The sequence below is a fragment of the Lathyrus oleraceus genome, chromosome 5 (genome assembly GCF_024323335.1).
Source record: "Lathyrus oleraceus cultivar Zhongwan6 chromosome 5, CAAS_Psat_ZW6_1.0, whole genome shotgun sequence".
In the NCBI taxonomy this organism is placed as follows: domain Eukaryota; kingdom Viridiplantae; phylum Streptophyta; class Magnoliopsida; order Fabales; family Fabaceae; genus Lathyrus; species Lathyrus oleraceus.
In genome coordinates, this window is record NC_066583.1 from 251,799,517 (window position 1) to 251,812,534 (window position 13,018).

Below are 13,018 nucleotides of genomic sequence, written 5' to 3' on the forward strand. Positions count from 1 at the left end.
GCCCGGTAGAAATCCCTCCCGGACAGAAGCATAGACTCATGGTCCGACTTATGCAAGACTTTCATCGCCCATTTCACTGTTAAGAAAATACAACCGACCATCATGACCATTTTCAACGGCGTCACACAAAGGTAAGAAAGAGGCCATACGCATACATTGCCGACTTTACAAAGGTGGCAATAGCTACGGGAGGCTCAAATGAGAGCCCAAAGTGTTGTATATTTTATAAGGTCCTTAGACCCACAAGAAACAATTCGGAAGTTAACTTTCAGACATCCCTAATACACACTAAAACACTTCGTAAATGAACCACCCCCATTATGCAAAAAAAAAAAAGAGTCTGGAAGTTAACTTTCGCACGTCCTTAATACACTCTAAAATACTTCGTAAGTGAGTCACACCCATTTTGCCAAAGGATTGATGAAGGGTGAATCCGGAAGTTAATTTATGGAATAACCCTTAGGACATTAAGTTTTCCTCTTGGACGGTAAGTTTGATATAAATTTGACATATTTTAATAAACAGTATATTTTAAGCCATTTATACAAACTATCCATAATTGTTAAAGTAGTGAGGTGTCTAAGGGGTCTCTTGGAAACACATGAGAAATGACAGTAACATGATGGACTTCTGAGGTTTCTATGGCAGCAACAAGGGACACATGTCTCCGGGAAGACGACACCGGAGATATATGAACTCGGGGAGACAATGCTTCTGCATCAAATAAGTGGCATTGACTGACGATGCATGCTGAGCCACTCTATCATGTCTCAATCTTTCTTAGTTTCCATACATTTTACCTTTAATTAAATTAGAGAAATTATATCATAATTAAAAAAGTCAAACTCAAGGGGTAGAACAGATAAAATCAAATAAACTATGCATATCAGAGAAATCCGAAAGTTAACTTCCGTACCAAATCTAGAAGTTAACTCCCGTATCAGACGAAACCAAAATAACATAGAATTTGTTGCATTTTGACTGCATTCAAAAATTAAATTTAAGATTTTATGAGCATTATTGATTTTTCACTATGTTGTGGGAATTTGCATAAAGTAATCTCCATAAGCAAATGAGATTTTAACTTGCCACCCCCACACTTGTACTTGGCACCCCATAGTTTCATAGTTCCATATCTGCCCTGACAAAAATTTGAAAGAAATTTCTGTACACAATTTTTGATAGGCAAATTAAAATTTCCGGTAAAAACTAAATTTCCAGTATATACCGGAATTTCTGAAATTTTCGTGAATTTGGAATATTACCATAAATTCTAAAAGTACCATGTTATACTAGAGATCTCAACCAAAATGAAAATTTCAATAGTTTAATTTGTTTGAAATTTTAAACGCTCATGATTTTGTCAATAGTTTTGGATGGTTGTGATTGCACCAAAAATTTTGTATGATCCAGAATAAATACAAAGTTGTATAAATTGGGGTCACCTGTTGTTTGATAAAAACATCTCAAAATGCCTATTTCTCAATTTTTGATTAAGGCAGAATTGTACTTCAACAGAGCTTCACCTCTTGTACAGTTATGGCTTTTGGATGACACCACATCTCTCGCTGTCTTGACATCCAAGTTGAATGAATTGTTGTCTAATACCGAAAACAGAAAGGTGAGAAAGATCGAGTTTCATGAAGATTGGATTGATACTGATGGAAGGGTGAAATACGACCTTATTGAGTTGAATACCGATGAAGATGTGAAGGATATGTGGAGATTATTTTGTCGTAGGTTAATAAAGGGCCTGATATAGTTAGATGCTAAGATTTCAAGGTCTGTCGACGACATGATTAAGATGATGAAACATCCAGAATCAACAATAGCAGATGAGACCGGATCAACAACAACACATTTGGCTGGACCACCTCATCGGCAACAGGGGCATCTGACTAAACCACCTCATCAACAACCACCTCATGAGCAACCTTAGTAGCAATATGTGCCTCATCTTTCTCAGCCGATGGATCATGAACATCCTGAACCTGCACATCCTAAGCATGAACAACCTCAACATCATCTTTGGATTTCTCAATTGATCTCACCGCTCGAGCGTTAGGTGTTACGGAGTGCGCAGAACTACCCCTGCTCAACCAACCGTTTTCGGTGTGAACCGATTGAAACCACTCGTCCAATCCATACCTGGAAAGACTCAGCCTCAATAGCCCTTGCCTGGTCTAGCACTCTATCTGTCACTCTGTCTGCAATAGTGTCGTCCCTGCCCTTATATTTTATTGAAAAAAATGGAAAAAAGAAAAAAGATTAATCCCAGAAATTTTCAAGAAAAAACAAAAATTTATAACTATCTAAAATTTTGAAATTTCCAAGGATTTGCGGGTCATTTGTACCGCAAATTGTGAAATTTCTTAGGGAAATATTTTCACAAATATCAAAAGATTTGAAATTCACAATGCAAAATCACAAAAATTTCATAATTTACACTAAAAAAAATATATTGTTTTCAAAATTTTCCAATAGATCGAATGAAATTTCCTTTATCACTCCAAAGAATTTGTAATTCGCGCATATGGTTAGATGAATTTTGAAAAGAAAAAAAAAAGTAAAAAATGTTGCAAGAATGTTAGCAACTATGGGAGTAGCAAGATAAAACCCCTAAACAATTTGATACCTTTATTATTTAGAAAGCACAATTATAATTTACACCGCAGTTCACTGACAAGTTAAATCTCCCAACAATAGGAAAAATCGAGCGAAAAACCGAAAAATGTGAAAATGTTTAATCAGTTACTGGTTAAACCAGTTCAACGAACCTGTAACAGTTCCCATCTCTTCCCACCAAAACCCCGATTTTGGCTTCCACGAAACGCCCTCACCACCGTACCTGAATCTCCACCGGTTTCCGAAGACGCCACCGCAGCAAAACTCGTCCTCGAATCAGATCCATCATCCCTCCCCGAAACCCTATCAAATCACTCTTTCCAATGGACCCCACAGCTAGTCAACAACGTTCTAAAGCGACTATGGAACCACGGACCCAAAGCCCTACAATTCTTCAAACACCTAGAACGCCACCCAACTTACATTCACTCCCCATCAAGCTTCGAACACGCCATCGACATCGCAGCCCGATTGCGTGATTACAACACTGCTTGGGCTTTCGTTGGCAGAATGCGGGCTCTCCGTATCGGCCCGACTCCTCGAGCATTCGCTATACTCGCTGAAAGGTATGCCACCGGTGGAAAAGCCCACCGGGCAGTGAAAGTGTTTTTGTCTATGCACGAACACGGTTGCCACCAGGATTTGAATTCATTCAACACAATCCTCGACGTTCTCTGCAAGACGAGACGCGTTGAGATGGCTCATAGTTTGTTCAAAACATTCAAAGGTAGGTTTAGATGTGATAGTGTTAGTTACAACATAATGGCTAATGGTTGGTGTTTAATTAAGCGAACGCCAATGGCGTTACAGGTTATGAAGGAGATGGTGGAGAGAGGAATTACGCCGACGATGGTTACTTATAATACTTTGCTCAAAGGGTATTTTAGGTGTAATCAGTTGAGGGAAGCTTGGGAGTTTTTTCTGGAGATGAAGAAGAGGAAATGTGAAATTGATGTTGTTACTTACACTACAATGGTTCATGGGTTTGGTGTTGCTGGTGAGGTTAAGAGATCGAAGAGGGTTTTCGATGCGATGGTGAAAGAGGGTTTGGTTCCTTCTGTTGCTACTTATAATGCCTTGATTCAGGTTTTGTGTAAGAAGGATAGTGTGCAGAATGCTTTGTTGGTTTTTGAAGAGATGGTGGGAAAAGGGTGTGTGCCTAATTTGACTACTTACAATGTTGTTATCAGAGGTTTGTGTCATTCAGGTGAAATGGAGAAAGCTTTGGAGTTTATGAAGAGAATGGAAGAACATGGGTGTAGGCCAAGTGTTCAAACATACAATGTTGTGGTACGTTATTATTGTGATGATGGGGAACTTGAAAAGGGTTTGGAGTTGTTTGAAAAGATGGGGAATGGGACTTGTTTGCCCAATTTGGACACCTATAATATTCTGATTAGTGCCATGTTTGTGAGGAAGAAATCGGAGGATTTGGTGGTGGCTGGGAAGTTGTTGATGGAGATGGTTGGTAGAGGTTTCTTGCCCCGAAAGTTTACTTTTAATCGGGTGTTAAATGGACTTGTTTTAATGGGGAATCGAGATTTTGCTAATGAGATATTAAGAATGCAAAACAGGTGTGGTCGTGTTCTCCGTCATATGAAATTATGACAATGTTTGGATTTGGTTCCCCGGAACAACCATTTCTGTTGTCCCCATGCATTACTCTGTATTATGAACTGGTTTTATGGCTTGAGATTGTTGCTTCACAAGTTTGAGAGTAAAATCCAAGTCTTTCAAGGGGAAAATGAGGCTATCACAAATTCACAGTGTTTGAAGTAAGAATAATGGCATTTTTGACACAATTGGTTTGACTTTCAGTCATGCAATTTAAGAACTGAGGGTTGAAGAGCTCCCTAATTCACCACTGCTTTTCAATGAGAAAGTGCCCATGATATTATACTTTTAGCAAGTATCATCTACAACAGAACATGGTTGGAGCTTCAAATAATGTTTCTACTTTTTTTTTTAGTTCTTCTGTTAGGCTTCCTGTTCGAGATAATCTAAATGCAACCAAAATTCATGAGAAGAAGTCATTTCCACCCTTCACTGGTTGCAAGATGTGACTTGATGCTTATCAATGTATATTTATAAGTATTCTGATAGCATTCTCGAATACCATTGTATTTAGCCTCTTCAATCCTCAGCAAACTATTTTTGAAGTCTCAACGGTTTCAGGATTATTTAGAATCTGAGTTCTTCCTGACCTTTTAATTCATCATGTCTAGCTTGTAGCACATTTCTGGCTGCAACAAAAACATCTGTAATGGCAACCAATTGTTTATGTTGAATTTTGCAGTAACAAAATAAGTTCGTTACACATGATATTTGAAATGATTTATTTCTTTCGTATTAAAATAGCAGCACAAATGTGGTAATGCAACAATAAACATTTTGATACAAACAAACACTGACAAAATGAACAATATACACGTTTTTTGAATTCTAAAATAGATATTAAACCAAAGGCAAAGGCCATTACATGGAAAATGAAAACCCAACAGTAGGAGTAGAGGGTTTGTTCTATAAAATAATCTCATCTTGAACGCCAACATTTAAGGTCTTGTTTGGAAGGACAATGCTATTAATAACCACCACTTCATCCTCAACTGCAACAGATTCACCTGGTCACAGCATGCGAACAAGATTTGCAGAGTTAGTACTTTGTTATTTCATCTTCCCCCCATAATAAAGTACTGCCAATGTCTCTAAATATATAAACTAAACAATCTAAATCATTAGAGTTAAAAACGTTTGTAGTGATATTAAATTTGTTAACAGCTGATATTGTTAAGTTTACTCTTGAGAGATGATTTATTTTTATTTTTCATCATACTATTTGTTGCTTGCAGAACAAGATATAAAATAATCGTGGATAATAGTAATAAAATCATTAATGCAGTTAACAATTGAAGAATATCCTATAAAAAAGAGAGTAGATTTTTCAAGAGATTGGATTTGAATCCTAAGGATGAAATTGGTATTAAATAATAAAAGAATATGAACATAACATTAAGAAAAGTACCAAGTATAGTGACGCCGAGTTTTGCATTGTAATCTCCACGACCCTGAATTAGTTTAAACAATTTAGCAAACAACAGCAAATAAATGCAAATGTAACTGTAGGAGTTGAAAAATATGACACAACAACGAGCAATTTTTATGAATGCTATAGTTGGGCAAATCACTCCCCAAAACAATTTAGTTAACTATTAAAATTTCCAGACTTGCCTGGACACGTGCCCATCGTCCAATGGAGGATTTCCATCCAACAATTGCATGAAGAACAACAGCATTCTCCTATAAAATGAAATATGTAAAATTATAAGCTCCAAAAATGTTTATGCATTTAAAAACCAACTAATGTGTAGACTTACCTTGATTTCAACATCATCAAGGACTATACAATTTATGAGCCTTGCACCAGCTCCTATACGAGCATTTGCCGATATTGATACACCAGGACCAATCTGTTCAATCAGATTAACAAAAGTCAATTTGCATAACATGTCAAGACATTTAGACTTTATTTTTCTTGGACCTCTCACTCAAAAAGATAAAAAGGGTCCTCGCGGGGCATGGGGATGATATGCATCACATCACTTAAATATCTTATAATGTATAGCTCATAACACATACCAAGTTGCTACATATATACAATTTTCTAAAACTGTACAAATTACAAGTATCATGTACCAGAAGCACAACTAATAACATTAAGTTGTTATGCAATTAAGATGAAGTCGAAAGCCCCAGGGTAGAGAACTAGCTATTGAAGAAAAAGAGGTGAGAATTAACCTTTGCAGACGGATTCACTTTAGCTGATGGATGAATATAAACATCACCGCTGATGTAGGCTTTCTTAATACCATCTCCATTTGCTAATAGATGGGGGGCTGTGTGACGGAATTGTGAAAGATACAAGGCCGAACATCTTATGGACATTCTGCAAGCATTAAGTAAATATATACAATAATCACAGATGAAGGAAATGATGAATATGTAACAGAGCACTCTAGCTTACCCAGGAGTTTTGATTTGTTCCCAAAAGTCCAAAGTTTCATGTATATACAACTGTTTCTTCCCTGCAAGAGGTGAGAGGATATCTTGATCCAATCTGACATAATTGGCCGTATGATTCCTACAAAGAACTCTTCAGAATCAGATAACAATAAACCATATAAACTGCCCTTATTTTCACGCTGTGTATATACAACAAGAACAACCACCAAAGTTTTCTCCACCTACATAGATCAGATAACAACAGAATGTCCTGGACCTACTATGAATAACTTTTTAATAGACCATTAAACTTGGCTTCCTGCTACCTCTCACTGATGGATTATCCTCCATTTTATCAACCCTCCATTTCAAACTCAAAAGCATTCCTCCGTTTCATCCACCCTGATTAGATCCTATGGTAATTTCATGCTGTATATTTAAATGAATATTTTTTCCATAATCTAAATTGAACTTTTTGTGAGCTCAATAATGAATCTTAAACCAGTATTAAGACTAAGCTTAGGAACTACATGATGTATATATATGAAATGTCAAACTCTATACACATGCCACAGTTACAAATGGCTTTGAAATGAAAAAAGCACAATTCGTCAACTAAAAAGCAAGTTGAAACCCAAAATGATCAAGTAAAATTTGGTACGTAAACCAACATTTTAAACACTTAATTTAATGTTGATTATCTAGAAACTCCTTTCTTTGGTAAGATAACATGTTGTTTTCAGATTATTTGGATGTGGATTAATTCCAACTAGGGTGTTAACTTAGATCTAGCCACAGGTTGCAGTATAGTGGGGTTTTGAACTTTTGAACCCTTTGCACTGCAGGTAAAGTCCGTCTAAAAAGATAAATTTCAAAACATGCAAATACTATTCCATGATTAAAAATCACACATATTATAGCTGCATATCAAATCTGCTATTCCTGAACGCATGATAGGAATCAACTTAGTATAAAACTAGAGTAAGCAGCAAACTTGCCAAAACAGAGAGAAATTTCACATTCAGCCACCTCATCAGGTGGTTCCACTCAGTAACTAACTGATACAAGCTTTGATTCCCTGTGGGGATCGTCCTTTCTTACTAAGTCCACCTCATCAGGTGGTTCCACTCAGTAACTAACTGATACAAGCTTTGATTCCCTGTGGGGATCGTCCTTTCTTACTAAGTCCACCTTCCCATGTCCATCAATGCATAAATAAGTATGTGCTGAATTTATCTAAAAAACATTATTGAGGGAATTAACCATAAGTCGGCTATGTAAGAAGCAGACACAATTGAGCTTCCTTTAATATTTGATTTGCTCATTGAGGTGCAATCATAGTATAACTTTTTGTAAATTGATTTGCAAATTTAACTTGCCATTTTGGGTGACGACGAGTGTACAGAAATCCACGCTTAAATGCTTTATTCTGTGATATGTGACAGGCTTAAACACGAGAAACTCCAATGTTGTTGACAAGCATATAAGTTTTTAAAATCATTTTTCAGTTTTATAGCGGTTATACTAAAAGTCAATGTAAAAAATAAGTGTATATGCATACACAGTTATAAATATGCAAACTGTTTAGATAATTGACGAGACACTAAAGCTTAAGTTCATTGCATGAATTGATCTTATTGATTTACTAATGATCAGAGTGAAATTTCAAACCTTGTGTCTGGCACCATTGCTTCAAAGCTGGAGACACGCCTTAAGTTAGCTGCAAAATAAAACGACATATGAGTTATATTAGTTAATATACAGAAGGACAAATTCCAGTTATTTACAAATCCTTATATCCAGCACAAATTACATAGATGAAGATTTTCACTAAAATGAAATACAAACTGAATATATCTTTAATAATGGATGTGGCTTAAGATATTTCACTCGCCTCTGTCTTTCCACTGAGAAGAAACACCCTCAATGGCAGTAAAGATATCTGGTGTAAATATATACACACCACAGTTTATAAGGTCACTAACCTGCATTCAGGTAGCAGGTAGCATAAGACACTAAACAGCAACAATTTAAAGACATATCATAATAAGAACACAAACATACAAACGTTTCAGGTCTCTCTGTGTAATGCAAGAGTTCATGGGTGACCGGATCAGCAACCAATTCCCCAAATTCGCTAGCCGACTCCGGAGAAACCTTAAAAAATAAGATAAAAAAAGATCACAAAAATTTGATGCCAATGACCAAAATGTGACATTGAAAACAAACAAAGTGCATGCAATTTCCAACCTTGACAACCAGTATTGTTCCCATGCCACCATGTTTTTTGTGAGCATCTGTATGCAAAATTACACAGAAAAATCAACAACTAACCGTTCCATCAATTATATAAAAAACATAGTATATGAAAAAAGAGATTACCTAGCATTTGTGGCAGTGGAAAACTGCAGCAAACATCACAATTGAGCAAGAAAATATGCGACTGTCATACAAAATATGATAATCATGTCAATACAATAGCACTAGCATGTAAAATATGAAGACATTGAAAGGTAAAGAAAAAAACCGGATCTTCTTCCATGATGAGATCTTTAAAGTTATAAAGACCACCAGCAGAACCATGCGGCTTATCCTCTTTCAAGTACCTAACAGGGAGTTTAAGTTCATTGGAGATGGACGATACATATAATGCGAATTCGCGTTCTTCATAGAAACCAATGAGATAAATCCTGGCCAAATTGGGAATTTTTCGACAAGCAGAGATGGGGTGATGAACCATGGGTTGTCCAGCTAATGGGAAGAGTGGTTTGGGAACGTTGAATGATAATGGACGGAATCGAGTGCCTTTGGTGGGGCCTCCAACCATGATAACTGCCACTACTCTCTCTTCTGTGATTCCCATTTTTGTTGAACTCAGATGGATGAGATCTGCAATGAAGAGGAAGAAAAGCGAGGTTGAGAAATTACAATGAGGTTGCTGTGTTAAATGTTGATTATCATGAGGATGATATATGGTACATAAATGTACGGATCAAGCACGGTAACCAACGAAATATGTGAAAGTGCGATGCAGCTTCCAATTACAAATACAAATGAGAGAGAGAGAGGGAGGGAAATTTAACTGTATGTGTAACTCTATCTAACAATATTTACCGTTGCAATTGAAGCCTCTCTTAAGAAACAGATTAACTCACTCGCTAAATTCTTCACTCCTATCTCCATCTCCGCCTTGTCTGATATGTTACTCTGATTTTTTGTAAGCAAAGAAACTAATTAATTTTTTTTACGCTAACTACACTAATAAGTAAGCTTTATTCCCCGAACTACACTGATAAAATTTAATCATAATGATATATTAAAAATTATTCTTTAATTTAAATCATTAATCTCAAGATATTTCTTCCTAACTTCTCTAATACTCTTTAATACGGGATGCAACCGGTTACATCCGAGTGAAAATCACTTATAAATAGGAGAAATAAAAATTGCATAGTAGGTGTAACCGATTATTCCTGAAAGAATTTATTTTTGTAGCGGTCAGGTTTGTAAGTTTTGTTTTTTCAATTATGTAATTGTGTAACTTATATCCTGATCATTTTCTAATGTTTCGATATATGCGGAGACATCCTTATCAATGTTAATGAAAATACATTCTCAATCTCAATTATCTTTCTCTCGGTCTCTCTCCCCCTCTCCACATTCTAATTTTCTTAATTATTCACCAATTTTGTGGTTTCAAGTTCTAACATTTGACATCAAGAGCTCGATTCTGATCCACAAACACCTAGTTTGCAATATGATTGTGTCTCCAATGAAAGAATCCCTACAAACCTATCCATCCTTAATACGAAGAATTACGAAAATGGATGCAAACAAATGAAAATGTTGTTTGGCTACCAAGATGTTCTTGAAGTGATCAAAAACAGGGTGAATCCCCTTGTCCAAGGTGCAACAAATGCACAACGAGCAACACATAAGAAAGAAATGAAGAAAGATTTCAAGACATTGTTTTTGATCCATCAATGTATGGATGGTGAAAACTTTGAGAAAGTTAGTGATTGCGAATCGTCAAAACAAGCGTGCGGAATCTTAGAGAAGACATACACAATGGCTGACAAAGCGAAGACGGTGAGGTTACAAATTCACAAGCGTTAACTTGAATTAATTTGAATGGAAGAAAAGGTGGCGATCAACAATTTCACAACAAGAATCAATCGGTTGGTGAATCAAGTGAAGGTATGTGGAGAAACAATCACAAAGCAGTATGTTGTTGCAAAAATCTTGCGTTCTTTGACGCCAAGATTTGACACGTTATGGTAGCGATTAAGGAATTGAATGATCTTGCGATGATGAACAAAGAGGAGTTGCAAAACTCTCTTGAGGCTCATGAGCAAATGATGGAGGAGAGAAATAATGATAAGAAAAAGATGGATATCACTTTGCAAGCTCACTTCAACAAGAAGGACAAGAGATCGAAAAAAAAATCGCTCGTGAAGAGTAAAGAGAATTTTTAGAATTTTGATGGAAGAGAGTTCCAAAGTTCCAAGAATTCGACTTGTCAAAGGGGTAAGAGAAGTTGCAACAAAAATGATGATCAAGGCAACTTTAGAGGTGAAAGGAAAAGTTATGGCAAAAGCAAGACACAATGTTTTAAGTGCCAAATATTCAGTCATTTTGTAAGAGAATGCAACGTGAACAAGAAGGAACCTCAAGGAGATGAAGGCAAAGTTGCAAAACAAGGGTTTAATGAGAAGAATACACTCTTGGTCATAATCATAGAAGGAGAATGCAGGAGCAGTAGACTGCATGACAACAATAACATCAATTTTGAGAATGCCACAAAAATAGGTTGTAACCGATTACGTGAAAAGTGTGGTTTAGGAATTTTGAATGACAATGGACGAAATCGAGTGCCTTTGATGGGGCCTCCAACCATGATAACTGCTACTACTCCCTCTTATGTGATTCCCATTTTTGTTGAACTCAGATGGATGAGATCTGCAATGAAGAAAGGTGAGGTTGAAAAATTACAATGAGGTTGTTGTGTTAAATGCTTATTATTATTATTATGAGTATGATATATCATACATAAATGTACGGAGTGGGGCACGGTAACCAACAAGATATTTGAAAGTGCGATGTAACATCAAATTATAAATACAAATGAGAGACGGAGAGGGAGAGATGGAAATTTAACTGCCTATAACTCCATCTAACATATTTACCGTTGCAATTGAGGTTTCTCCTTGTCTGTTACTGTTACTCTGATTCTTTGTGAGCAAAAAACTAATTAATTCTTTAGTAGTAACTACAACAAGTAATCCTTATTGTTTGTCTTCTCTCCATCTGATCTATCTAGGGATGACAATGAATACCTATGAGAACGAGTATTAGTTTTCCGTTATACACCTCTTTTAGTAAATATGATATTTGTACCATGCCCCATACCCATGCGGTATTTGACAAATGAGTATCCGTAAAGTTTAAGATATCAACGAGCATTATATATATATATATATATATATATATATATATATATATATATATATATATATATATATATATATATATATATATATATATATATATATATATATATATATATATATATAATTTCTTTTATCCCTTTTAAAATAAAAAAATAGTTTCAAATTTAACATATAAAAATAATAACAAAAATAAATCACATTCATTTTATTTCTTCTTTTATCAAAATATTATATCAAATTCAACAAAATAATAACTATTTCATATTCAACATCAACAACAACAACAACAACAACAACATAATAATAATAATAATAATAATAATAATAATAATAATAATAATAATAATAATAATAATAATAATAATAATAATAGTAATAATAATAGTTTCATATTTAATATAATAATAGCAATTTTAGATTAAACAAATTAATATTTAAGTTATTTTGCTAATTATTAATAGATACAAATATATACAGGTACAAATACCATCAAATCTCTATCTCTGCCCGTAAGGAAACAAGTAACTAAATATCAGTTTACTTTCCCGGTAGATACTCATTGAGCTATCCAACCAATGTCTGTGACGGATTTTACCCGCGAGTATCCACATGTACAATTTTTTTGCCATTCCTAGGTCTACCCTCGTTACTTCATAATCTACCGATCTTCTCTATACATGCCCAAACCACTTAAGTCTATTTTCCACCATCTTCTCCATTATAGGCGTTACCCCAATACTCTATCTCTCTATAATGTTCTCATTTCTAATTTTATCCTGCCGTGTCTTACCATACATCCACCGTAATATCCTCATCTCTGTCACACTTACTTTATTCTCCCGTTGATTCTTAATCGTCCAACATTTTGTCCCGTACAAAATCACAGGTCTTACCGCATTCAAATAAACATTCCCTTCAACTTGAGTGGTACTTTTACATCACAT

At 35.4% G+C, this 13,018-nt stretch overlaps 2 protein-coding genes across 3 annotated transcripts; one reads left to right on the forward strand and one right to left on the reverse strand.

Annotated features, from left to right (window-relative positions):
* The first annotated feature begins 2,565 nt into the window (after positions 1-2,565).
* Positions 2,566-4,949, forward strand: LOC127083578 (pentatricopeptide repeat-containing protein At1g74900, mitochondrial). The gene has a single exon (XM_051023891.1). The coding sequence runs from the start codon at positions 2,740-2,742 to the stop codon at positions 4,231-4,233; it is 1,494 nt and encodes a 497-aa protein (XP_050879848.1). The 5' UTR covers positions 2,566-2,739; the 3' UTR covers positions 4,234-4,949.
* Positions 4,945-9,850, reverse strand: LOC127083579 (uncharacterized). Of its 2 annotated transcripts, XM_051023893.1 has the most exons (13): positions 9,739-9,850; positions 9,152-9,513; positions 9,007-9,067; positions 8,875-8,921; positions 8,689-8,781; positions 8,519-8,609; positions 8,296-8,344; positions 6,647-6,763; positions 6,421-6,568; positions 6,000-6,092; positions 5,854-5,922; positions 5,648-5,690; positions 4,945-5,246 (listed from the first exon to the last, which is right to left on the reverse strand). In XM_051023893.1, the coding sequence occupies exons 2-13, from the start codon at positions 9,485-9,487 to the stop codon at positions 5,146-5,148; spliced, it is 1,248 nt and encodes a 415-aa protein (XP_050879850.1). In that variant the 5' UTR covers positions 9,488-9,513; positions 9,739-9,850; the 3' UTR covers positions 4,945-5,145. The 2 variants fall into 2 exon arrangements, with proteins under 2 accessions (XP_050879850.1, XP_050879849.1); XM_051023892.1 differs by lacking the exon at positions 9,739-9,850 and having other exon boundaries at positions 9,152-9,686.
* Between the last annotated feature and the right edge of the window lie 3,168 nt (positions 9,851-13,018).

Coding starts and splice junctions, on each gene's coding strand:
- LOC127083578 (XM_051023891.1), top strand. CDS start 2,740: ATGTTTAATCAGTTACTGGTTAAACCAGTTCAACGAACCTGTAACAGT.
- LOC127083579 (XM_051023893.1), bottom strand. CDS start 9,487: ATGGGAATCACAGAAGAGAGAGTAGTGGCAGTTATCATGGTTGGAGGC. Junction 9,068..9,151: donor TCATCATGGAAGAAGATCCG/GTTTTTTTCTTT, acceptor TTTGTATGACAG/TCGCATATTTTCTTGCTCAA. Junction 5,691..5,853: donor GACGATGGGCACGTGTCCAG/GCAAGTCTGGAA, acceptor AAACTAATTCAG/GGTCGTGGAGATTACAATGC.